The sequence below is a fragment of the Tympanuchus pallidicinctus genome, unplaced genomic scaffold, assembly GCF_026119805.1.
Source record: "Tympanuchus pallidicinctus isolate F22 unplaced genomic scaffold, pur_lepc_1.0 scaffold22, whole genome shotgun sequence".
Classification (NCBI taxonomy): domain Eukaryota; kingdom Metazoa; phylum Chordata; class Aves; order Galliformes; family Phasianidae; genus Tympanuchus; species Tympanuchus pallidicinctus.
This window is the reverse complement of record NW_026294739.1, coordinates 2891155-2915073: the sequence shown is the minus strand read 5'-3', so window position 1 is coordinate 2915073 and position 23919 is coordinate 2891155. Positions and strand designations below refer to the sequence as shown.

Below are 23919 nucleotides of genomic sequence, written 5' to 3'. Positions count from 1 at the left end.
TGACAGATTATTGGGTAGCACACAGGATAGCAGAAGATGGAAAATGTGTTTGTTCTTTATACCTCCATAGCTTCTTTATGTGGCAGAACTCAGTACACGTTCTGCTTACGAAGGAGTTCATGTTGGAAGTGGATGCACGCTTCTGTTTTCTAAACGTAGCTTCTTTTTTTCACTTCTGCCCTTGTGTGGATGAGAGTACAAAACTGGGGTCATGAAAACCTCCAGAAGCCAGAACCTATTTCCTTGTTCAAGGGAGGATTTTCTTCCAGGACCAGCAAAACTGCTGCAGTTCTCCCCCCATCACTTGCATGTCACAGCTGAGTGCAAACCAGCATTTGCTCAAAGGTGAAGCGCCGCTTCCACGCGAGCGGGGCTCCGCGTGACGTGTTACGCAACAGCACTGCTGCTGCTGGCGGCTGTCACGGCACTCAGCAGCACTGCTCTGGACACGCCGTGCTGTGCCCTCTCCTGGGCCTCCTGCCATGGGGTTCACCCGTACCGGAGATGGGTTGGAGAGGGGCATGCAAAGGGAGTGGGGTGAGGAGGGGTGGGCATGTCCTTTGTCTGCCTGAGAGATGGATGGTAGTTTCTGGGTAACAAGCCCCGCCGACATCAAGTTTGTGGCCAAAAACGTCTCACCTACAGCCCATTTGTACATCTGACATGCCCAGCCCCCTTCTCATCTCCCCTCAAGGAAAGTACTGAGAGCAGAGGCCATTCTCACTCATAATGACTCTACCGACAAGTTAATTTGTACATTCCTATTGACCAAAGCAGCGCAGCATTGATTGCCATGTTCCAGCCAGCAAAGTGAAACTGCCAGTGCTCTGGGTACAGCTGTGGCTCTGAGGGCAGGCACCAGGATCCTGCAGTCGGCAGGAGCACGTGGGAGTCCTGGGTCCTCTGCTGCTCCTCTGCAGGAGAGTGAGAGCATGGAAAGTCCAGAGGGAAGCACAGCCAGAGCGCCAGCACCACGGGCTGAGCTTCAACTCCTTGGGATGGGGTTCATTTTCCCTGCTGTCTTTTTAAACTGACTATTTTCACTCAGTGAGAAAATACCTATTGAAAATGTTTTCCAGGTAAAACTGCTCTTGCTGATGAGTATCGGTGAGTACAGGAGTGTCCCAGGCTCTGCTTGCTTGTCACACATCTGACCCAGATCAGCGTGAGCTGAGACTGCAGGTATCCAGCACTGATACCCACACTGTGAGCCAGCTCTAATCCATCCCTCACCTTTGGGCTCTCCTTCATGTGATTGCTGGCTGCAGATCCCACACTTACTGCACAGCACTGTTGAGGATATTCTGTCTCAGCCCTCCAAGTACCCCATTCTCTCACATGCAGCTGGAGAATTGTTAGATGTCTTTAATTAAGCCAGTGAACTCTACCAGTACAGCAGATGCCTCCATTAACTGTTCAGCCACAGGCATTTTGCAAAACAGTAAAGAATGGGAGTGCAGCAAAGGAGAGAATTGCTTTAGCTTTGATCAGCATCCCCTGCAGCACAGGGCCTTCAAAGGGAGGCAGAGAGCTCCCTGCCCTATGGCATGCACAGCAGCATGTGTTCAAAATGAACGGGGCACTCCAGCCTTGCCAGACACACTCTCATTTCTGGATCACGTAGTTCACCTTCTCTGGTTGCATTTCTTTCTAACAGAAAACAGTCTTGCAGGCCAAGCTGGGTGTGAGAGCAGCTCTGGAGCTGAGATGAGAAGGCTTGGTGCCAGCAGCAGCGCAGGCAGTTCTCCTTGCAGCCTGGGTCTCATGGGAGCTGAGTTGCATTTCCTGTTTGCTGCTGGCAAGCTCCAGGGAACAGGAATTTTTAGGATGTTCTTTATAAACCAGCAGGACAGTGTCAAAGAAATACCTGATTCTGCAGTCAGTTTTTCTTCTGTTTGCAAACAGCTGTGCAATTTCCTGAATGTTCACTGAATTCAGTGAGATTTTGGCAAAACAAAGGCTGCCAAGCCTTGATAGGCCATTCAGACAGCTCCGTTTCCACTGCCATTAACCTTGGAGGCATTTAAATCCAACTGGCCCACACAGCCCCCTCAGAACCAATGACCTGTGCTTAGGAAGGCTCAGAGCAGCTGGGCACCCACCTCCTGTTTGATGCTGTGAACCTCCCTGCCACCCTCAGCCAGCTCCAGTTTGGCCCCAGCAATCGCAGACAGCTCTAAAGGGACGGCAGCAGAAACGTTACGTGACTTGTTGGGAGCACAGCAGGGCCGGAGGAGAGGGCTGTGGTCAGCACTACCCATCAGGGGCCATCATCACAGCTGCTTCAAAGTCTCAGTGTCTCTGCTCTGCAGGTATGAGCCACGTTCCTGGTTTTCAACACAGCATGGGGAGGCGCAGCTCTGGGACACCTCTGGGACCTACCCCAAGGACAGACCCCTGAGGACATGTGGGGTTACTTTGGAGAAAGCAGGTGAGTATTGTTTGACGAAGAGCTGGTGGGTATTGCACAAAGATGAGGGAAATGGGGGCTTCCTATTCTAGCAGAAGGCTGACTTCAGCTCTCCTTGTACAGACCAGAGGGGCAATAAAAGCACTATTTAATTTCCAGCTTGACAGGGAAGCCAGAGCACCACTGCTCTTATGAAGCCAAACAGCGCAGCCACCAGCTTTAATTTTGATCTAAAGTTGTGCATGTTGGAAAATAACAATGCACTTCCACATTTGGTTATTAACCAAAATTATACTACAACCTCACGTCCCACCGCTGTCAGCCGGGAGCAGAGGCCGAGTCCCACCTCGCCACAACCCCCTCTCAAAGAGTTGCAGAGAGCGACGAGGTCTCCCCCGATCCTGATTTTCTGCAGCCCGACCCTCCCCAGCTTCCTCGCCTTTCTCCGGACACGCTCCGAGGCCACCGCCGGTTGCGGTGCTGCGGTCGGGGCCGCTCGCAGCTCCCCACGTGCGGGCTGCCGGCACCGCAGCACCTCAGCGCGGCCGAGTCCCGCCATCCGCCGAGCCCCCGCCCCGCACGAGGACACCCGTGCCGCACGCCGGACCGCGGCTCTCGGCCCTCGGGAGCGCCGGGCGGCGCCCAAAGGCTGCGGGGGAACGGCGGCGACCGCGCTCCGGAGCCGGGGCGGGGCGGGGCGGAGCCGTCGGGGCGGGCGGCCGGGCCTTGCCCGCGGCGCTGCCCCCCGCGGCGCTGGGCGGGCGGGCGGTCCCCGCTGCGGCTCGGCGCCTTTTCCTCCTCCTCCTCATCTCCTCCTCCTCCTCCTCCTCCTGGCCGCTGCGGCGCGGGGGCTGCGGGCGGAGCGGCGGCGCCATGAGCGGGGCGGCGGCGGCCAAGAGCGAGAAGCTGGACGAGGCTCAGGCGCTGGCCCGCAGCTGCGCGGGCAGACCCGACTTCCAGCCGTGCGACGGGCTCTCGCTCTGCGCCACGCACAGCCACGGCCGCTGCTTCCGCCTGCACTGGTGCTGCCACCTGGGATGGTGCCACTGTGAGTGAGCGAGCGCGCGGTCCCGGCGGTCCGGACGGTCGTAGGGGCTCAGCGCTGCGCGGCGGACGCCGCCCCGTCCCGTCCCGTCCCGGGTGCTGCGGGCTGAGGGCTGCGGGGCGGAGCGGTGGGAGCCTCGCGGCGGGCGCTGCGGGTTCGGCTCCTGCAGCGGTGCGGGGCGCGGGGGGAGAGCCGCTCGCGGCTCTGGAGGCTGCCTCTGCACCGCGCTTCTTCCTCGTGAGGTCGTCCTTGGGGTGGGAGGATGAGATTCGCACGGCATCCTCTGTGAGTCTGCTGCTGTTTTGCAGGAATATGCGACTTGCGTGAGGTTGGGCGGGTTGCCGCTGCTCCGACATCCAGTGGCGGGCCAACTGTGTGGAAAAGCAGCCGGACAACTTTAATGTCTGTCCTCCAGATGTGTGTGATCATGGAGGCTGGGGCTGGCCGGGCACGGGGTGATGAATAATTAATCGCTGCTCCCCTCGAGGAGCGGCTCGGCCAGCAGCGTGGCTGCAGGAGGTGGGAAACGGGGCCCAGGGCTCGTAGCCGGGTCTGCAGTGCTTTGAGCCCAGCGAGCGGCTTTGGGGTGAAGCTCTGCAAGGCATGGAGGTGCTGGAGGTGTCCCTTGGCTCCTGGCGTCCTGCTCTCCTTCTGTCAGCATCTCCCTTTGGAGCTGGAAACATGGATCCCAGATTTGGCTTAATGGGGAGAAGGGTCTGCCTAAAAGGATGCTTCTTATTTGGATGGGAGCTTCTCTTCTAATTCGTTGCACGCTTTAGAATCTCACCCTAATTTAGGGCCCAGTTTGAAACAACTGTGTTTTCTGCCAGTGCTTTGATGTGAGCAACACATGGTGACAACAGGCAGGGGTGACACGGTTACCTGTTGCACAGGGATGCCATGCCTTGGTAGTGACATTGCACCCGTGAGACAGTGGCCCTCAAGTTGTGACCCAGACGTGTTCTTCTTTTCCACAATCTCTGTGGCTTTGGTTCTTTGTGCTTGTAAGCACTCCAGAGGATGGGATCTGAGCTCAAAATGCTGTTTGCAAGCTGGAGATGCTGCCTGCTATCTGCTGGGGATGGTCCTGAGAAGGGAGAGCCAGGTGCAGAGCTGGAGCATGGAGGAGTGACAGTGCAGTGAGGGATCTGGGGATTAAGATGGATCACAGGCTGAATATGCGTCATCAGCAGGAGGCCTTTGTGGTAGAAAATCCAAAAACAGAACCCAAGCCTTCACTTCACTGGGGATGCATTAGCTGGAGCACTGCAAGCATGCAATTTAATTAGTCTCTCCAGCTCAGTAATGATGAAACCAGGCTGATGGGTTTAGTTTGGAGCGTTGCGCTGCCAGAAGGCTGCAGAAGTGGGGATGTTCTGTAGGAGGCCATGGTGATCAGTGCAGAAAAGGTTTACAGAAGCAAAGTAGTTGGGCTGTGAAAGAACCGAGCGAGGGAGGGGAGATGAGCTTTGTGAAGCCTAGAAAAGAAAGCTGTGCTCTTGGAAGATCACCAGTTGTCACTTACCTGTGGCAAGGAGAACTTCAGGTTTGGGTGTTAGAAAACATTGTTTACGTAGGAAGAAAAATGAAGTGAGGGAGCAGAATAAAAAGGTGAGGAATCACGTCCATTGAAGGCCTTCAGGAGGGCTTAGACCGATGTGTCTCCTGAGCGACACAGAGCTGATTCCCTCCTGGAAGGACCTTTTCTTGAGATGCCACCCAACCCTTCATCTCCCTCCGGCAGCCATAAGAATTAAAAATAATCATAACTTTTGTAAGAAGTACCAACTTTTTTCTTAATTTCTCTTTGTACGACTGAGGAAACTTTGAAATGCGTTTGTCCCACGGAACTGTAGTTTTCGATGAAAGAAGTCACATACCTCATTTTCCTGTTTAATTTGAGAGCTAGGAAGAAGAGTGCTGCCTTCTTGCTCCTTATTTCCTAATGCAAATTCCAGAGCCGAGCATCTCTTTGTATCTTGCTCTTGCAGATTGACTGGAGTTGGACTTAAAAGGGGTAAGAATGAGCACTATAATGGAGAATTATATAGAGGTCAGAGATGTAATTAAGCAGTATCGGAAGTTATCTTCCATAAACACAGCGCTGTAATACTGCCTTAGGAATCCTCAGAGGGTTCTTGCAAGTGCTTTGCTGCGACTCTTAAGAGCTGCGTTGAGGTACAGGAAGCACTATGTCAATTAAAATGGCCCTTGAAGTGTTATTTTCCATTGGCGTCCAAGGTGCTGGAGAATGTCAGCTCCGTTAAAGTGCACGAGTGCACTTACACTGAAAAATGACAAGAGCTCACCTCCGCCAGGATCAGTAGATTGTCTCCTCATGTGTATTCAGGATCACATCTGCTTACTTCAGTGACAGAAGCAATTTAGCACTGCAGGGCCGCTTGGCTATGGAAGTAATAATTGAGAAAGAGCCTAGTCTGAATTCCCCAAAGCCAATTGTGTTTGGCTCCGAAGCAAGTAGTTCTTTAGGCTTTCTCTTTACCTCCGATGTTTCTCTGCCCATAAAATGGCCATGACAGCTGGTGAGTGAGATAACGGGCTGCTCTGTGTATCTGACCATCTCCAGGAACCCCAAGTGTTGTACCTGTATGACTTCTTGGTTTGCGGTTTATTTCAGGTCAGAATCAGCCTTACTCATACTCTGCCCCTTCAGCCCTTGCCAGGGTGACAGCCTCCCGTTCACTTGCTCTCCATCCCTGTTGTGCCATGCTGTTCTTTAGATGCAGGTTGAGAGGCTTGAATCTCTCAGATCGACTTTTTCCAGTGTAAGAGCACACAATGAGGTGGGTGTGCAGCAAGGGGCTTTTCTGCCTTCCCTCGCCTTGGGATTTCCACTGCAGGTTGCTTTGTGCTGCTGCTGTTACCCCACACTGTGTGTTCAGTGCTACCTGCTTCTGTCAGGGGTCAGTTATGTGGGGTTACATCTTCCCTGGCTGCTGTGCTTTGGCTGTGATTTCTTATTTCCCTTCCTAAAGGTTACCTCACTGGAGAAAGCCTCACACTTGGTGTGAGCACAGCATTGGCTTCACTCCTGGGCAGTGCAAAAATAGGGAATTCTCTTGCAACCCTTGCAACTGTTCGTTTTTTATCTGAGTATTTTGCAGTGTGTTCAACAGCTGTCAATACGCTGTGCTGCACTTGTCAACAGTACGTTGTGGGTAACAATTTCACAGTGCTCGCTGCTCAGCAGTTGTGTCAAGAGATAATAAATCACAGAAAGAGTAATGCAGATGAGCAGTCACTGTCTTGCCCGGGTTCAGCACCCAAAAATCAGATCTTTAGTTTCCTAAAACCTCGTGCACATCTTACAGTGAAAAACTGATGCAGCAAATAAATGTTACGCTCCACTCCCCCTCACGTGTTGCTGAGTGGTGTATGAGATGTGCAGGTGTGCCCTGGAATAGCTTCCTGCTCCCCGGTGTGCAGCACCTAACAGTGGCACTGTTAGCCCTCAGCTTAGCTCCTGACCTGCCGCTTTCCGCAGGAGGTCGGGCAGCCTTGGCAAGAAACCCTGCTGCTCCTCAGCCAAAAGGAGAAAATGGGCTTCTGCAGTGTGCGACACGCCGAGAAGGGCATATGTTTCCTGTGTGGTTTTGGGAAGAAGGACCTGTCAGATCTTGGCACGTGTTCTGGGGACCAAGAATCGGAGCACGCTGACGTTTCCTGCCCGGCGGTGACAGGCAGGGGAGGGTTTCTCCTTGCTTTCAGAGCTGCATTGCTTCTCAGTGCCTGCTGTGTGGGTGTCTGTATTCCCCAGGGCAGGACAAGCCAGCCCTGCCTTTGGGGCCGCATGGTCTCCTGCACTGCTTGGGCAGTGAGCGGTGCTTATCAGCCTCCCGCAGCTGCTGCCGTGGAGCAGAGCACATCAGTGCATTCACTGCACCTGGGTGTACTCCGAGCCCGTATTTGCTTCTTACATTCTTCACTGCTTGAAATACCAGTGTTTCTATTTTACAGCGTTTTTAGATAAAAACATTAATTTTCTGTCTCACAAAACTGTTGACAGCTCTCTGTCGAGGCCAGCCTCAATTACAGCCCTCCACGGTGACAGCAGTGGCTCTGTGTGTCACACAGCATCTCCTACCTGTCCCCTGGCAGCATGCACATCTCGGCCCTGCGTGTCAGGTGCTGGTATTCCCCTGCTCCGTAGCAGTGTGAGCAGCAGGCAGGCTGCTTTGTGCACCCAAGTCCTGTCTCTATGGTATCTCTCCCATGTCTGGAGTGCCAGAAGCTGTCAGCAGGGGCTCCAACAATCATTGGAGCCCATGTAATTGTTCAGACCTCAGCCCGCCCAGTCCAACAGTGAGAGCCATAAGCAGGGAATCAGCAAGGCAGCCTTTGTTTCCTGTAACAGAGCACTGGTAAGCGAGCTGAAGTGTTTATTGAAGGTACTTAAGTGCACTGGGAGTTGAAAGAGAATTTGGGTCTGCCTGCCAGACAGCTTCTCTTGGTCTCTCCATGTTATGGAGGCAGCTGCAGACCTGGGTGCTCTGTAGAGCTGTGTCCATTGCAACTTCCAAATGGGTTTTTGGTTTCATGGGTTTCCTTGGCAGTGGTTTTGATGGCCCTGAGACATTTTGCCACGTCCAAGAAGGAGCAAAGAGGCAACAGGATAACAGTGCCTGATGTATGTCAGCAGATACAAAGAGCACAGAAATGCTATTTGATAGAGCAAATTCTCAGCTACAAAAAAAAATATTTTTCAGCACAATCACCACTGCATCCTGAGGACTGCTTTGTTGGATAAATGTGGAAAGGGAGCTGTAACTGCTTGTGTTTTAATTTATGAGACTGTGTTTGGGGTACTGAAAGAGCTCGTACTCTTGTCTTGGTGGAAATCCCTGAGTCGGGGTGGAGTGGTTGGGCTAGAAACTCCGGGGCTGGGTGTTCTCTGCAAAATGCCTTGCTTTGGTGGGAGAACGATTGCAAATCCGAGAGGAAATAAGCATTTTTCTTTCGTGTTTGCTGAGAGAAGGATTTAAACGTTCATCCAGTTTAAGTCTGTGGATCTGGACAAAATGCTTGTGCGTGAGCAAAGCATTAGGCTGAGCACCAGGCTACGCTCGCCCAAAGGTGGATTTGTCAGCTGGTAATGGAAAACACTTTTAATGAGGATTTGCTGCCTGTGGCTGTGCAAGATCTTCTCTTCACCTGTATTTGAAAGACCTGTGATACTCTTGCTTCATTTCACTAAGCTGTACACAACGAAGGAAAGAATGTCAGCTTAAAATACTCTGACGTGTAACTCTAGGGGTAAACAGCTACCTGCAGTTGTACAGGCTCACCTTGCTGGGCCTGAATTGCATTGCTCTGGCTTTAGTTACAATCCCCAAGTCATGGTTTGAATAGACTGCTAATGCTGTGTCTCGGAAAGAGAACGCAGATGTGTAGATTTCATCAAGCCGTGTAGAAACACCAGTGCCTCTGAAAGAATCTGCTGCCATTCATCCTTTATTCCTTGCCCTAGTGCAGAGCTGTGTCTAGAGGCATGCCTGTTCCTTCCTTATTATTATTAACAAAACCACCTAGCAGGAACAGACCACAAGAAAAGCTTTGAATTTAAGTTACTTGCTCTGAGCGCATCTTGCAGGGCTAATTCTTCAGTGCCTCATACAGGACTGAATAGGAATCACTGCATTTCTTTCTCCAGAAGCCCTGGGAGAAAGGGGCCTTGTATCCCTGCACACTTTCCCCCAAGCAGGACCTCCTGCTTTGCCCTCCGTGACAACGAAGCTGTGTTTCACAATGCATCCATCCCAGTGTGGTTCACAAAAAATGATGCTTGAGAGCCTCTGAGAGCTGTGGATAAATGACAGCTCTCTGCTGTAAGTGTGCAAAGGGTTCAGTTGCTGCTTGCATGAAGCCTGCTGAGGACCAGCCTGAAACCAGGGGCGGTGGCTGTTGTGCAGCATAAGCAAGCACCTCAAAGGGGAAGGTTTATCATCACTGTGTCCCATCAGCTGGCGTGGCTGTGAACTCAGGCTGTTCCCAGCAGGGCTGGTGAGAAAAGCTGAGCCTCTGCTTGTGCTCTTGGGTCTTTGTTCCGGGAAAAGGCTGCACGCACTTTTTTCACTGCGCAGTAACAGCTCAGAGACAAAATGTGTGTGGGTTGCAGTGTCCCTGCAAATGCATGGCTTCCTTCCTGAACTCTGCCAGTGAGGAAATCGATTTTCCTGCTCGATTCTGAAGCGTATTTACTTCAAGTGCCCAAATGCAAAAGTGTTACCATTCCTGTGCCTTCTGACTTTGCTCTCCTGCTCTTCTTGTCTTTGCTCTCCTGGGTACTGATGGTTGTTTCACACGCCTTCACTGCAGCCCATGGTCATACCCTTCCATTGCCCTATTACAAACTGAGTCACGAGGTTGTCACCTTCCTGCTTGGCACCCTGCAGGTCTGACCGTGTGCCTGGGTTTGCTGGGAGCACTGAGGAGAGCTTCAGCAGCCTGGCATAGGGCCTCGGGTTCCCTGGCACAACACAAGCACGTTTTGTCACTGCTCACGTTGTTGGAACCAGCACAGAATGGACATCTTGAGGTGTTTTATGTAATGCCTCTCAGTTTACCTGAAGCTGCCTTGCACTTGTGAGTCACTTCAAGCTTTATCGACGGAGTTCTGCGCATTGGTAGGTCTGTACCAGGAACTGTTGTTTCAGTGAAGGGCGAAAAAATGAAGTGCTTTACTCACAAACATTCTAAAATGTTCCAAATTGGTGGTTGTGGCAGCGTGGGCTCAGCTGTTGGTGGATGGCATAAGCCTGTAGTGATGTAAGGAGCTGATGGACAGTAGATTGGTTTCCATCTAGCCTCATTTTGTCTGTATATTTTTTATATGCTTCAGTGTGTTGTGGTTTTTATTCCATCACCTCTGTGATTATCTGTCCTTAAGATACGAAATGTGCTTTCATGAGGACTGATTGTTCCAATAAGCAATTTTTATATAGAGACTGATCACGGAATTTAGAAAGTGCAGTTGGTGCAGTTTAGAGATGTTTTTGCCAATAGTTTGGTATATTCACATAGTTGGAAGTCAGAGACCTACTGGGAAAGTGGAATCTGATTGCTTGGCAACTGCACCTTGTTTTTAATATACTTTAATTTAGGCAACGTAACAGTTGGAATTTATATATAACCTATGTTGTAAAACACTTTTAACAAGAGCTTACGTTTGTATTCCTGTTCTCACTGATGGCTGCAGAGCTTGAGAGCCCACATGCGTGCTGCCAGAGCTGCTGCTTTACCTGAGCACCCACACCCAACCCTGAAACATTTCCCTTCTATGCCCAGTCAGTGCATACCCTGCTGTCTTCCCTCCTTCTGCTTCACACATCACACCTGCAGCCATTTCAGCTGCTTCATTCTTCTTGTTGTGTGGCATGGTGTGGATTTCAGTGCCTTTGCTGATACAGAGCTGTGTTTCTTGCAGCCTTCCCACAGTCCACTGGCATGAAGCTGTTGGGCAGACAAAAGAAGGCACCTTGTTCTCTGCTCCTCCTGCCCTGTGCCACCGGCCCTCAGCGTTCCCAGCTGGTGCTCGCTGTGGGATCTGCCTTTGGTGTGAAGCTCAGGGTGATGCTCTCACCCCTCCGCTAGCATTCCCTTACCATGCTGCAGCAGTGAGTGCTGAGCTTGCTCCCACCCAGCTGCTCTGAGCTCTTCTGCAGCAGCGCTGTGTGACACGGTGGCATTCCTTCTCCTCCTCCTCCCCCTCCTCCTGCCCTGGAGTCACTTGGGTTTTCATGTTTTCTTGTGGAGCGTTGCTGGATCCCAGGCTCCTCTGAGGAGGGCTGACACCAGCACCTGCATGCATCAGCTCTGAGTGGTGACCTGTTTGGGGTGCGTGCAGGAAGAGCAGCCCTTCAGATTCTCCAGAATGGGTTTTGTAGAGCTATGTAACAGAAATATGAAGATGAGATTGAATGAAATACAAGTGGAAACAGGTCTAGATAAGCACTAGAAGAAACAACTGAACGAGGTTAAAGGATGGCCTATACTGGTGATGAGGACACTTTTCCCATCAATAAAAATGAAGAATGTGTTTGTCCGGCTCAGATCTGCAAGGCCTCAGCACAGATGATGTGTCAGCAGGACACCCTGTAGCCCGACACCAGGAAGGTGGTGGCACCAATGCCACACATCACATATGCCCTTGTTTCTCCTGTCAGCAGGCTGTAGCCATCGAGATGCAGCTGCTCCAAGCTGTGAAAGCAGCCCCCTGCCTCAGCCATCCGTTCCCTCCTATGGGCGCAGAGTCCTGCGTGGTCCTTTGGGGAGAACCTGCCCTTCAAGGACCACTGAGCTGCTCTGCTTGTTGAAGGATTCGCAGGAAAACATTGCCATCTCATCGAGGCGCCCGTGGGAGCACCATCTGCAGACTGTGCTGTGCACCTGGAAGGCAGTAGCTTGTCTGCACTGCCTGTATTTCTCTGCAGCAGGAAATGCCTCTGTTCTTTGGAGGCAGCGTTTGAAGCTGAGCTGTGGTTATCCTGCTCTGTTACCATATCAGCACACCGTCTGCATGAAAATGATGGGATGCTGAATCTCGAGCAGATGGTGCACAGGGATGGTTTTGTAAAATAAACATGTAACGCTAAGCCATTTCTTGCTATTTTCTGTACTGAATTTAACAAATATCGAGCCTCAGTTGGGGGATAGAATTTCTCAGAGACGTGCAAAAGGAGGCTGCTCCTCTTTGCAGGGCAGCTTTGCAAAGGCTTGTTGGATGTTGGGTTCAGAGTTCAGGTAGTGATGGCCACTGCACAGCTGCCATCCTCGTGGGGATATGGCTCCTTTAAGAGGGCTTACGGCTGCCTGAAACATTTCCAAATCCAGTGTTGCTATTTCTTTAAGTCTGGTAAATCCATGTAAGAAATGAAGGAGCAGCAATGGTAGAAGGAAGCTCCAGGCTCTGTTTGCATTGAAGAGTTAACCTGCTATTAAGTGAAAGCGTGAAGAGAACCCTGAAACGCTCACAGCATGTAAAACCACGATCCTTTTTTTTGTATTTAAAACAAATCAAGACAAAAGGGCATCAAAATACACATTACGAGGAAGAAAAAAAACCTTCTTATTTTTCCCCTTTCTTGGATTTCTGTGAAAAGCTTACAGCTCGTCAAGTCAAGGGCTGTCACAGCTGTCTCTCACCATACAGCAATCAGAGGGAACACCTCTCCTTCATGTGAGAAGGGAATTGGCAACTGTACAGAATCTCTGCTGGGGAGCCACTGTGAAGCAGCAGCGCTAGGCTGGCTCTTTTCTGTGCCTGGGTGAGGTTGGGAATGGGGCAGATCACACGGTGCTGTGCTGCAGGTGTAAGAAGAGGCTGCTTGCTCCCGGCGGTGCATCCTACTGCCTGAGCTCCAGGGTTGGGGTCAGAGGGGTGCCTTTGCAGAGCTGGCCCCTATACTTTGTGATCCCCCACTGTACCTTCCATCTGGAAGCGTTGTGTGCTCTGCCTTCTCCCCATTAGAAATCTATCTGAACAATCTCTCTGCTTTCTCAGTTTGCTTGGGAAAAGCGCAGAGCAAAAGTATCACTTTTGTTCAAGCATTCCATACCTTTACATATGAGGATCTTTCAACGTTGACAAGCATTTTAGTTACGCTTCATTGCAGCCCCCAGTAGCACAGCTCAGCTCTGCTTGGGCTCGTACTGTAGATCTGGCAGTGCCTCACTGTCCTGAAATAATTTTCTCCTCTCCTGGTGGCTCGTTCCACGTCTCACACTCCCAGTGCACTCCTCTGTTCTGTGAGGTACAACCCACCAGCTGTTCATCTAATAGAAGGAAATGGAAACTGGGTTAGCAGTGTTTTTTCATGCGACATCTGTAAACATACTCTAGGTTTTCCCTTCCATTTGTTCTCATCTCCTTGAAAAAGCTATTAACTGTGCTCTAAGCAAAGTGTAATTTGGAACTATTACAGTCCTTGGTGAATGTTTATGGTGAGGCTGATCATGGTTTGCAGAGGTTTTTTTGTCCCAAGTTGTGCATGTAAGTAGACAGAGAAGGAAGGAGGGAGGCAATCGGTGTCCCTGTGGCAGCTGCAGGGCTGGGAAGCAATGTTTCATCTCAGTTCTCCATCTTTTGCTAAGAGAAAGGCCAGGATCTGAAAGGCTGATGATCTCCAGGGCTTTCCCCACATGCAGGGGTGTGAGCTCTCCTTGCACTAACATTGAAATCCTCCACTCCAATTTCTCCCTTGACACTTGCCTTTGGAACGCCTGCTTGCCCTTCACGCCTTCAGAGCTGTGTGGTATGCAACAAGAATCTCATACACTGATGTTCTTTGTAGCAGGGCTGACTTCTTTCCCACGTCAGCTGATGTCTTTGGCAAGGCCCAGCGTAGCACCAGCAGAGCCCTGTGTTGCAGAAGCAGGATTCCCTGCTGCCTTTGCAACCGAACATTGCTGGGACCATTATGAGGGTGTAGAGCCAAGCAGAATCATGCACACGTCCAAGGCACTGAGATGTTTGTGATCAGAGTCCATTCTCCTCCAGCAGACCTCAGCCAGGTGCCGTAGTGCTCAGCCGGCTCCAAGGCATGGCAGCAGGTCCTGAGCTGCGCTGGTTAACCTGAGCCAGTTTCTCATTAGTTAAGCAATATACAGATGGCAGGTCCTCGTTAGCCCTGTGGGTTTTTGGAGAGTAGGTGAGCTGGCAGATTGAGGAGGGGGGGATGGGGAAATGTAGGCATCTTTGCCCAGTCAGCTGCAAAACAAAGCGCACATATGAAAAAAGCTTGTGTGTACTGGTTAAAAGATGGTTAAAAACAAATGTTTGCTATGCTGCATGTACTGCTGACTTAGACGCCTATGGTCCAGAACCACCTTTTGTCATCTTTCTGAACTGCAGTGCACCCGTTGTTGTTTATTAAGAGAGATCCTTAGAGGTGTCATTTTGAGAGGGTGACAGCGGTGGCTTCATGAGAAACTCGCTGCTCAAAGGTGGATTTCCTTAATTTTTCTTTTTGCATGCCAGGCATGTCAGTGTCAGGGGGAAACAAGAACGCTGGGACAAAGAGAAGGGGGGAATAAAATATTTAAGCAGCACCTCTGCTTATTTCATGGTTAAGTTATTTTGCATTAGCCACGGAAATTACTGCTGCGTCTGTTCAGTGATGATGCATGCAGACTGCTCAATTAGCAAAAAAATCAGAGGGAGATGACCTCATGGCTTACTTCTAAGGGCCCTTATTTATTTTTCACATGCAGGAGACACCATAATCCACCCTCCAACCAATCTACCACGTAGCTCTGGGAATTGGTGCTGCAAAGAGACTTTACGTATATGATTTTTATGGAAGCAGGCCTACTTTCTGGGGATAGAATGCTTCCCAAGTGGTATGGGTTTGCTTGAGCTTTATCCCTTGTAGCAGAGCCTTCAGCTCCACAGAGCCTGGGCTGGAGGTCAGCAAGCAGGGAAGGGAGCACTGCCCAGGACTTACCTCCTTGGCCATGCCTGCAGCGGTTGCTTCGCAGTTGACTGGGCTTTTGTGTCTTAATTCTCCAGTGGATTTGGTTTTTAGGCTTCCACAGCAGTTGAATAATTCAGAAATGGAGAAACAATCATTCTTTTCAGTTGGGCTGCTGTCACTGTGCAATTAGCATTGGGCCAAGAGGTGAAGTGTTTGTGCAGAGCAATGCAGCGTGAGCACGGAGCAGCAGAAAGCACAAGCAATGGCAGTGGCACAAGCTTGCAGTGGTGGCAAACAGGCACGCTGTGTGCCTGCCATGTGCTTCATTACAGTGGTCATTAACACATGGCATCACGGTGGATTGAGACTCACCATGAAAACAGTTCTGGCAGAGCCTGAAGTTCATGCACATCATGTTCTGCAGTCAGGACACAAACCAGGTGTTGCTTCCCCACAGCACTGTGCTGTGTTGGTGGAACTGCAGCATTCACTCGACAGCAGATAGTACAGCATTGAAGGCCTTCCCAAACTTCTCACTAAACTCTGATATTTAAGGGGTTTTTTTTTTGGACAAAACCCAACATGTTCAGCACAAGCTGTAATTTTCCTTCACCAAAATACCATCTTCCGTGTAGGCAGATGTAGCAAACGACCCAGGAAACAAGTTGTGATGCAGTGCCTGTCTGGCATCTGTATTTGTGCAAAACGATGTAATTTACAGGAGCAGCCATCAGCAGAGCTCGGTCCAGAGTTCTCCAACTGACTCAGTGGAAATAAATCTGCAATAAATTACATGCCACAGTACTAGAAGGAGTGTGTCAGAATAGGTGCTCAAAACATTATTCTGTGGATTTCTGCCAGCTGCTTAAAGTCAGCAAAAATGTTTCTGTTTATTTCAGGGGGAGTTTTATCAGCCCAAAATGCATCACAAAAGAAGGCGGGGACTGGGGAGAATTTGGATAATTCTCTGTTAAAAAGACATCTCTGCCAATCATGCAAGCTGCAGTGGGTGGGCAGTCTTATTTTTAAGTTTCTGCATCAATTTTTCATAGCATCTTCATCACGGTTGATGCATTTCCGTCCATTATGTAGGGTAAGAAGTTATAAATGATGCTGTTACTGCAGCTTTGTCCGTGATTCAGCCTGACAGGTCCAGCTGTGAGCACCAGCACCCCTTGGAGAGCTAACTGAGCATCTTCAGAAAGCAGAAGTTTAATCTAAAATAAACAGACTTTCCCCTAAAATTAACTGAAACCTAAGAAATTTGTAACAGACCCCCCCCAGAAAAATGCAGAAAGTCAGTTTGCATAGGAAATTTCCTTTTCCCTCTTGGATGATTTCTGCCTTACCCTGGCAGTACTTGTCCTTGAAACCTGAGGAAGTGCTTGTAGCCAATGTAAGGTCACACAAATGGGCCTGAAATCCTCTGTCAGTAGGCTAGCCTCTGTTGGATTCTACCCTGAAATTAGTGCCAGCATGTCGGTTTTGAAACACGACGAATTGCCCCATGCTGCTGCAGCAACAGAACAAACTCTGCTCCCCGCTGCCAGCCTTCCCTTCCAGCCATTGCTTTGCCTTTGCTTGTCAGTGTGGCTGCAAGCAGATCTGAAGTTTGAACATAGCCAGCACCTCGTTTTCCATGCACGTGCGATCAGTTTGCTGTTCTGAAGCGGACAGACTATGGCCGTAAACAGGACCTTGGAACAGGAGCTACTGTATTTAAGAGATGCCAGTTTGTCAGAGAAAATCCTAACCAGCAGTGCTCCCATGACAAGCAGTAAGAGGGAAAACACTTGAGGTGCACATACATCCTGTACCTAACACAGCCAGGCAGCAAATTTCTTCCTCGTCTCATCTGACCATCTTCCTTAAAGGAAAAAAAAACAAACAACCCACCCACCTAACTGTATTTGACCAACGGAAGCCAGTTGATATTATTGATAGGAAGCAATGGAAGCCAGTTGATATTATTTTTGGGGGGGTTTCAGCTTTTGATGCTGTTTCCTCACAGCATCCTTCTGGACGAATTGCTAAGCAAACACAGAAAGTGATGTGCGAGTCATTGGCTCATGGGTCAATCTCAAAGCGTTGTAATTAGTGGGGTTCCATCAGGCTGCAGGCTGGTCACTAGCAGGGCTCTCCAGGGCTCCATTTTTGGGCCAGTTCTCCTTAATTTTTTCATGAACGACTTGGATGTAGGGCTGCAAGTTGTTCTGAGCAAGTCTGCTGATTGTACTAAATGGAGAAGAGCTGTTGGCTCCATCAAGGGTGAAGTCCTTGCAGAGATCCAGACTTGGGCACCGCAGAACAAAAAAGGACATACAACCATTAGATGGTGTCCAGAGAAGATGCAAAGATGGGGAGGGGTCTGCAAGGGAAGGAGTCTGAGGAGCACTGAGCCCCCTTGGGTTGCTGGGCCTGGAGCTGAGGAGAAGCATCACGGCGGCTGCAGCTCCCAGGACAGCATGGAACTGGGTCAGGGGAGGGCCAGGTAAATGAGGAAGAGTTTCTTCACTGAGAGGGTGGTTGGGCACTGGAAGTGGTTCTCAGGGCACTTGGTGGTCACAGCTGAAGAAGCACCTGGACAGCACTCCCAGACACAGGGTCTGATTGTTGGGTGCTGCTGCGTGGAGCCAGGGGTTGGACTCCATCATCCTTGTGGGTCCCTTCCAACTCAGGCTATTCTGTGATTCTATGAAGTAAGGTCGGATGAATATTTGCTTTCTTTAACAGCTGTGCTGTGATCTACCACAGCTTAAGTATCCTGCTTTTCCTCCTTTCCTACTCATGAAGAGGCAGAATCACTTCTGATTGTGTTCTTAGCAAGACCAGGCAAAATATTCACAGGTAGACCAATAGCCACATACAGAAAGAAGCACTGAACTCACCCAGCTGCTGGAGGGGCTCTCTGGCAATGCAGCACTCCTCCTCAGGAAGCAACCCAGCTCAACAAGAGATGCCTCCCTGTCCGTGGTTGGCCCTTATATGAGCCCAGGGGGTTCCACCCTGCGTGCAGCCCTTCTGGTCACCTGAGGACCACAGGTGTACACAATTTGCCTTGATGGAGCACCCTTCACCAAGTGCTCCATCACCAGTTCAAGCCATGACCTGGCAGTTCCCCTACAGCTCTCCCAACATCCCCCAGCCCTTGCCAGCATGTGGCAGCTGTGTTAGGTAGAAAATTATAGTCTTGTACGTTTTTTCTTTGTTCCATTAAAATGTTTCCCATCACCTTCCTTGGACACCTCAAATAGAAGCTGGGAACTGCTTTTTCAGTGGTGTCTTACCATTGTTTGTCCATGGAAAGGTTGTGCAGCCTGCACAGAAGTGGCCCAAATATATCAATAAATACAGCACCGTGGTTTCAGACAAGGGAATATTGATCGCATCTAGGCTACATTCCAGCTTCCGTGAGCTGGGTTTTGTGGGACACCATTCCAGTTAGCAGCGTGCTAATCAGTTGATTGCGTTGCTTTGCAAGGCAGCAGCATGCTTCACACTTACTGATGTGCAGGAAGGCTTTCTGCACAGAGCACGCCACGGGAAGCTGCAGGCGGCTGCTGTTAGCTGGGCTGTAGGGCAGAGTCATCCCAGAGCAGCTGTGCTGGGCAAGGATTGAAAAATGCGACAAAGCCCACATCCCTCAGCAACTGCCAGTGCAGAAATAGCCGTGCTGCTGCTCCAGAGTGCTGTGCAGGAGTAAGAGCTCTGCTCTGCCTGGTCAAAGTGCGCAGGCATTTGATGGTAGCACTACATTTCTCCAGGACACGGCAAGCTTAGGCTGGGGTTTGTTACTAGATGTCAAGTGTGGTGCGTGGCAGCGCGTTTCCTAACTGCCGTTCAGCCACACTCACAGAGGAGGAATAAAACATAGCATTTTTATTTTCACTGAGCTTTTCCAGCAGCTCTGACAATTATCGTTCCAGCTCCTAGGAGAAGACTGCTTGATGAGGTATTCAAGTGAAGCTGGTCAGATCTGTTCACCAAATGTTTTCTTCCCATGCCCACTTCCTGCAGCATTCTTGCTGCTTCCTGAGGCTGCCTGGTGGCTGTTCTCTCCTGCTGCACAACTACGGTGTTTTTCCTTCTCAGTGTGCCTGGTGCTCCTTCCCCTGCTCCTGGTATCTGCATCTGCCAGCTTCATGTTGTGCCTCTCTCACGCTCCAGTGCTCCCCAGTGCTTTCCTTGGACAATGGAGGTTGGGAAGTCCCAGCTGGGGAGCGCAGCCTGTTTTCTTACAGGCTGTTTTCCTTGCAGTACACCAGGCACAGCAGGGGTGGAAGAGCCTTCTCCTGTGCTTGATGTTTCCCCTGGTGATGTACCAGGGCTTGGCAGGCAAAGCACAGCATGTGTGTGGGCCCTGGCTCGTTGGGGCTGGCAAAGCAGATGAACACCCCAGAGGCTGTTCCAGCCAAGAGGAGGGATGTCTTAGCCCATCCCAAGGCCAGTGCCATGCTGGCTGAGAATTTATTGCAGTCAGTGCCTGTGAAGGACACCCAAGCTGAGGAGAGGGGCAGTGAGCCCTTCTGCCTGTTTCTGATCTGAGCAGAAGCAATCGTTGCTTTCATTTTCAGAAGGAATGGGCAATTTGAGGGCGAAAGGCTTCCTCTGAGCCTGGGCCAGAAAGACGTGTGGCAGAAAGCTGCAGCTCCTCAGCACAGCACAGCCAGATCCATTCCTGTGGTGCCTTTCTGCTCCTTACCTGGGGAGCTTCAAGCATCAAAACAGTCCTTCATCACTTTGATGCCTTTTCTGCCTTTGCAAAGCGGTATTTGCAGTATCCTAACTCCTGCATCAAAACACTTCTGAGCCCCACTACTCGCAAGTCTTCTGGAAATTTGTGCTTTCATAGTGAGTGAACCCCCTGGGGAGACATGAATTTTTCAGGGCCTTGATGCAAATAAAACACAGCGTTTTCCAGTCTTTGGCACAGCCTCAGGTTTCTCAGTTTTTCCTAACAAAGTACTGATTTTCTGCTCTCGCATTTATTTCTTTTAGTAGAGATTTTCAGCTGTGCTCTTCAGTTCACACTTGGTTCAGCTCCGCATAGACAACATAATCCTATTTTTCTTATTACTTAACTAGATAATCAAAATGTCAAAGGCATTGCTATGGTATGGGGATCCCCTTATTTTCTGTCTTAAAATTCCAGTTGCAGTCGTGTTAATTCTGTTTTATAATACAGAAAAATACAGCTTAGCCCTCAGAAAAAAAAAAGAACATGGAACTGCACTCAGGGAGACTCACTATTAAGCAGAATAACAATAATAGAAATGCAGATCGTTGTGCAAAAGATGTGTGGTAGAATTGCTCTGTATTTGGTGTTAGAAAAAGAAAGGCTGCTGAGCATCTTCAGGTTTCTTTCCCCGAGAAAGGGACGCAGACAGAACTGCTGCCTGCCCCACTTCTCAGCCATGCCGTTGCACCCCCGGCATCAATTTTCCAGCTCCAGATGTCCTACAGATGTCTTAGAAGCAAGGACAGGGAGAGAGGCGAGACTGGGCTGGGAGAAGTCACGGTTACCTGCAGTGTTAAGCATCAGAGAGCCTGTGACAGGAGAGAGCTAACCAACACCTTGAGGCCGTTGAAAACAGAGCAGCTGCTGGCTGAAGGAACTGCCGGCTATTACTGACTGCCAGAGGCGAGCATCATCTTACCAGTTTCTTTCTAACTTTAAAGATAAGTCCTTAAACGCTGTTTTTTTGTCTGCCCCGCAGGTAAATATGTCTACCAGCCCATGACGCCCGTGGAGCAGCTTCCCAGCACCGAAATACCCGTCCGCCCTCGGGAGTCTCCAAACACAATCCAGATCTCCGTCTCGCTCACCGAACACTTCCTCAAGTTCGCTCCTGTCTTCCAGCCCCCGCTGCCCCCCGACTCCCCGCAGTTCTGCACCATCGCAGACCTCTTCATTGACAATTACCGCGTGAAATGCATCAATGGGAAGATGTGCTATGTGCAGAGGCAGCCTCCCCCCGTGCCCCACAAGACAAAGCCCGAGGAAGTCTCTGTTCGCAATGCCTTAATCACAAAAGAGAGCAATACACCAAAAACAGATCACTGCTCGTCCCCTTCCAGCTCTGAGGACTCCGGGATCAATGCGGTGGGGGTTCACTACATGGAGTCGTGCGATGAGGACACGGAGGGGGTGGCCGAGCTGAGCTCAGAAGAAGACTACAGCCCAGATAGCAGCTGGGAGCCAGATGAGTGCCCGCTCTTGTCACCCTCGCAGTGTGAAATGGAAGTGATTGAGACTATAGAAACCACCGTGTGATCCGACGAGTTGGCGTCAGATCAGTCCAGTTCCCACTCACTAACGTTGCTTTTGTAGTCTTTATATTTTCTGTTTTTTTTCTGACAATCCCTTTTTTCCAGTGCACTCGATATTTCGGATTCCTCACGGGAGCGCGGCCACGGGACTTGCATATTGGTGAAACAGCAGCAGCCTGAGCAATTTTAACGTGTTCTCAGCCTGATCAGATCTCCCACGTCTGCACGTAAGGTAGTGATAAATCTTAAGACTTTTATAGCTGGAAAAAGGCCTTTTTCTTGGTCTGGGTTACATCATAATGCTACTTCTCATACGAGGATGTGCCACTCAGCATGTTTTCAGCAGTCGGGATGTTTGCTGGGGGCCTTCAAAGCACAGAGGGTGAGCTGGTGCAGCACGCCTGTGAGCAGCAAAACCGAGTTGTCCTTATTTCTTACAAAGAACTATGCGAAGCGCAGCGACAAGAGGCTTTTTCTGTCTCTGGCCTTCCGCGTGGTCCATGCGTTTTTCTAGTGCTGGTGTGACCCTTCTCGAATGCTGTTGGTACCACTCTTCCAGTGGGTTGGTATGGCAGGCAAGAGAACGCACAAAGTGCCTCCAACTTCTCCAGGCTATGCACCGAGCATCTGCTGAGTTAGGTCCGGCTCTGAAATCTCCTGGGAGGGCAGCTGTTGCTCCTGAGGGTCATCCGTTGCCCGGGTCCAGCCGCTCCTTCCTCTGCACGGATCTTTGGAAGGGGATCTGGCTTTTGCAGCTCAGCAGGAGGGGGAGCAGGCAGGGAGGAAGCGCGGCAGTACCAATACCGATCTAGACTGGGGTGTAAAGCGAAGGCGAAGGGCAGTGACTACCTCCAAACATGCAAAACCCACCCCTAGCTTTGCCCGCTGCTTCCTCCCGCGCCGCGCTGGTTGTGCCAGATACGTGCACTCAGGACCAAACGGCCTCAGGGCCCGCATTTGCCTGAAGAAAAACAAAGATTAAAAACAAAACATTTGAGCCACACCACTGTGCTGGCGGAGCTCGGGGACGGCGTGGAGGTGCCCGTGCGAGGAAGCCCGTGCGCTTGGCAGTGCTGGTCACAGTACCGCCTGGGGTCATCCTAGCTGGGCCAGGAGGCTTCGGCTCACTCAGTTCAAGAGCAGGTTTTCAATAGAGCTCTCCTCAAGCAGCCGAGGAGAAAGAGCCGTTCTGCTGGAGGGCTGGTTTCAGCCCCCTGGATGAGACACAAACGTCTTTCTCGGAAGATTTCAGTCAGCTTGAGTCAGTTGGAGTCAGTAATGACTGTTTTGCAGCAGCGTTACTGAGTTGCTTTGTGTGTTTGCAGTTTACGTTTCACAAGTCACTGGTGAATATAAGGCTGTATAAACATGTACAGTTTAGTGATTGATACTAGATATAGTCGGTGTCATAGGGTGGCTCATCTCTCACTGTATCCTGACAATGTATGACTAATTTTATACACTTTGTAATCAGTATCTTTAGAAAACGTTTAGGCAACAGTGTGTGTCTGTGCACATGCGCGTGTGCTAGGAGTTTACCATAAACGGTTATAAAGTAATACTGTACTTTTTAGACTAACACTTTCGGACAAAAATAATAGGTTTTATAGTTTTGATGACTTCTATAAAAAGTGCAATGCTTGTTAAACGAGGAACTTGGGCCATTGCATGGACAGATGCGTTCTCACAAGGCACTTACAAAGCATTCTGTTTTTCTGAGGGCATTTAAGCAAAGGCTGTAGTAGGACTAAGTAGGTTTTATTTATTTTTTAAGGGCAGGGTTGTCCTTTCTGGCTAACTAAGGTTTCTAATAACGTTTTAGCGTCCTTTGACCACCGAGGCACATTTCATAAGGTAGAAGAAAGCATTATATATAAACTTACAACATTTATTCATATTTAATCTCTCACTTGCAATCTGAGTGGAGAGCTGCAGATGCTCACTGGTGTCTGAGCTTCCTGCCAAGGGAGGCTCTTGCAGCAAGGCTGTTTCTGAGGCCGGGAGCTCCTTGCCCACTGGAGGCACCAAGCACAGGCAGGGGCTCCAGGATCCTTGGTACTGAGCAGAGCACACCTCGCTGTGCAGGCAGGAGGGCACCTGTTGCGTGTGCGAGGAAAAGGAGTTGGCCATTGGTGACCAAGGCTTCCCATAAGATCCTGTGGTCTCGCAGTTTCATATCACTGTCGTCAGGATACATTAACTGTAAGTAATTAGCAATATTCACAGGCTGTGAGTGTCTCCTACCCAGGATTTGTTCAGATGTCAAGCACAATAAGCTGCCTTTCTTCTGTGGTGAAGCACGAGAGGAGCAGCCTGGTGTGGGACAGGGCTATAGTTGTGGAGGTGTTCCAGCAGCCAGCATGGTGGCAGGGTTCTCACTGTGCTCCATCACACCCCAGTTCAGAAACACTCCACAGAAACGTGGTTTCTTTTGTTTGCACAAACACTGCGCGGTCGTGTTGTAAGAGATGCCCTGAGCCAGTAGCTCCACTCTGCCAGGGAGAGGCGTGTATATTTCTTCTTTAATAAAATACTCAACAGCTGAACTTCTCATTCTCCTAACTGCGCGTCTTCCATGCTGCAGTGAAACACAGATTTCCAGCACAGGAGAGATTCGCTTACAGCTTCACATGGCACGGCCCAGTGAGCACTGTGCTGGGCAGAGAAAGGCAGTAAGCATGTGGGATGTGCCAAGCTCAGCCTCCCCTGTGTTTGGGCACCTGGGAAGCACTGGGGCTGGTGTGCAGCCTCACAGCCCTGCC

The 23919-nt window shown here is 50.4% G+C and overlaps 1 protein-coding gene across 1 annotated transcript; it reads left to right on the top strand.

Moving 5' to 3' along the window:
* The first annotated feature begins 3151 nt into the window (after positions 1-3151).
* Positions 3152-23127, top strand: CUNH3orf70 (chromosome unknown C3orf70 homolog). Its single transcript, XM_052687315.1, has 2 exons — positions 3152-3458; positions 20605-23127. The coding sequence occupies exons 1-2, from the start codon at positions 3284-3286 to the stop codon at positions 21159-21161; spliced, it is 732 nt and encodes a 243-aa protein (XP_052543275.1). The 5' UTR covers positions 3152-3283; the 3' UTR covers positions 21162-23127.
* The last annotated feature ends 792 nt before the right edge of the window (positions 23128-23919 follow it).

Excerpts from the sequence above, each read along its gene's own strand:
- CUNH3orf70 (XM_052687315.1), top strand. The coding sequence starts at position 3,284 with ATGAGCGGGGCGGCGGCGGCCAAGAGCGAGAAGCTGGACGAGGCTCAG. Across the intron at positions 3,459-20,604 it reads CCACCTGGGATGGTGCCACT|GTAAATATGTCTACCAGCCC; the intron begins GTGAGTGAGCGA and ends TCTGCCCCGCAG.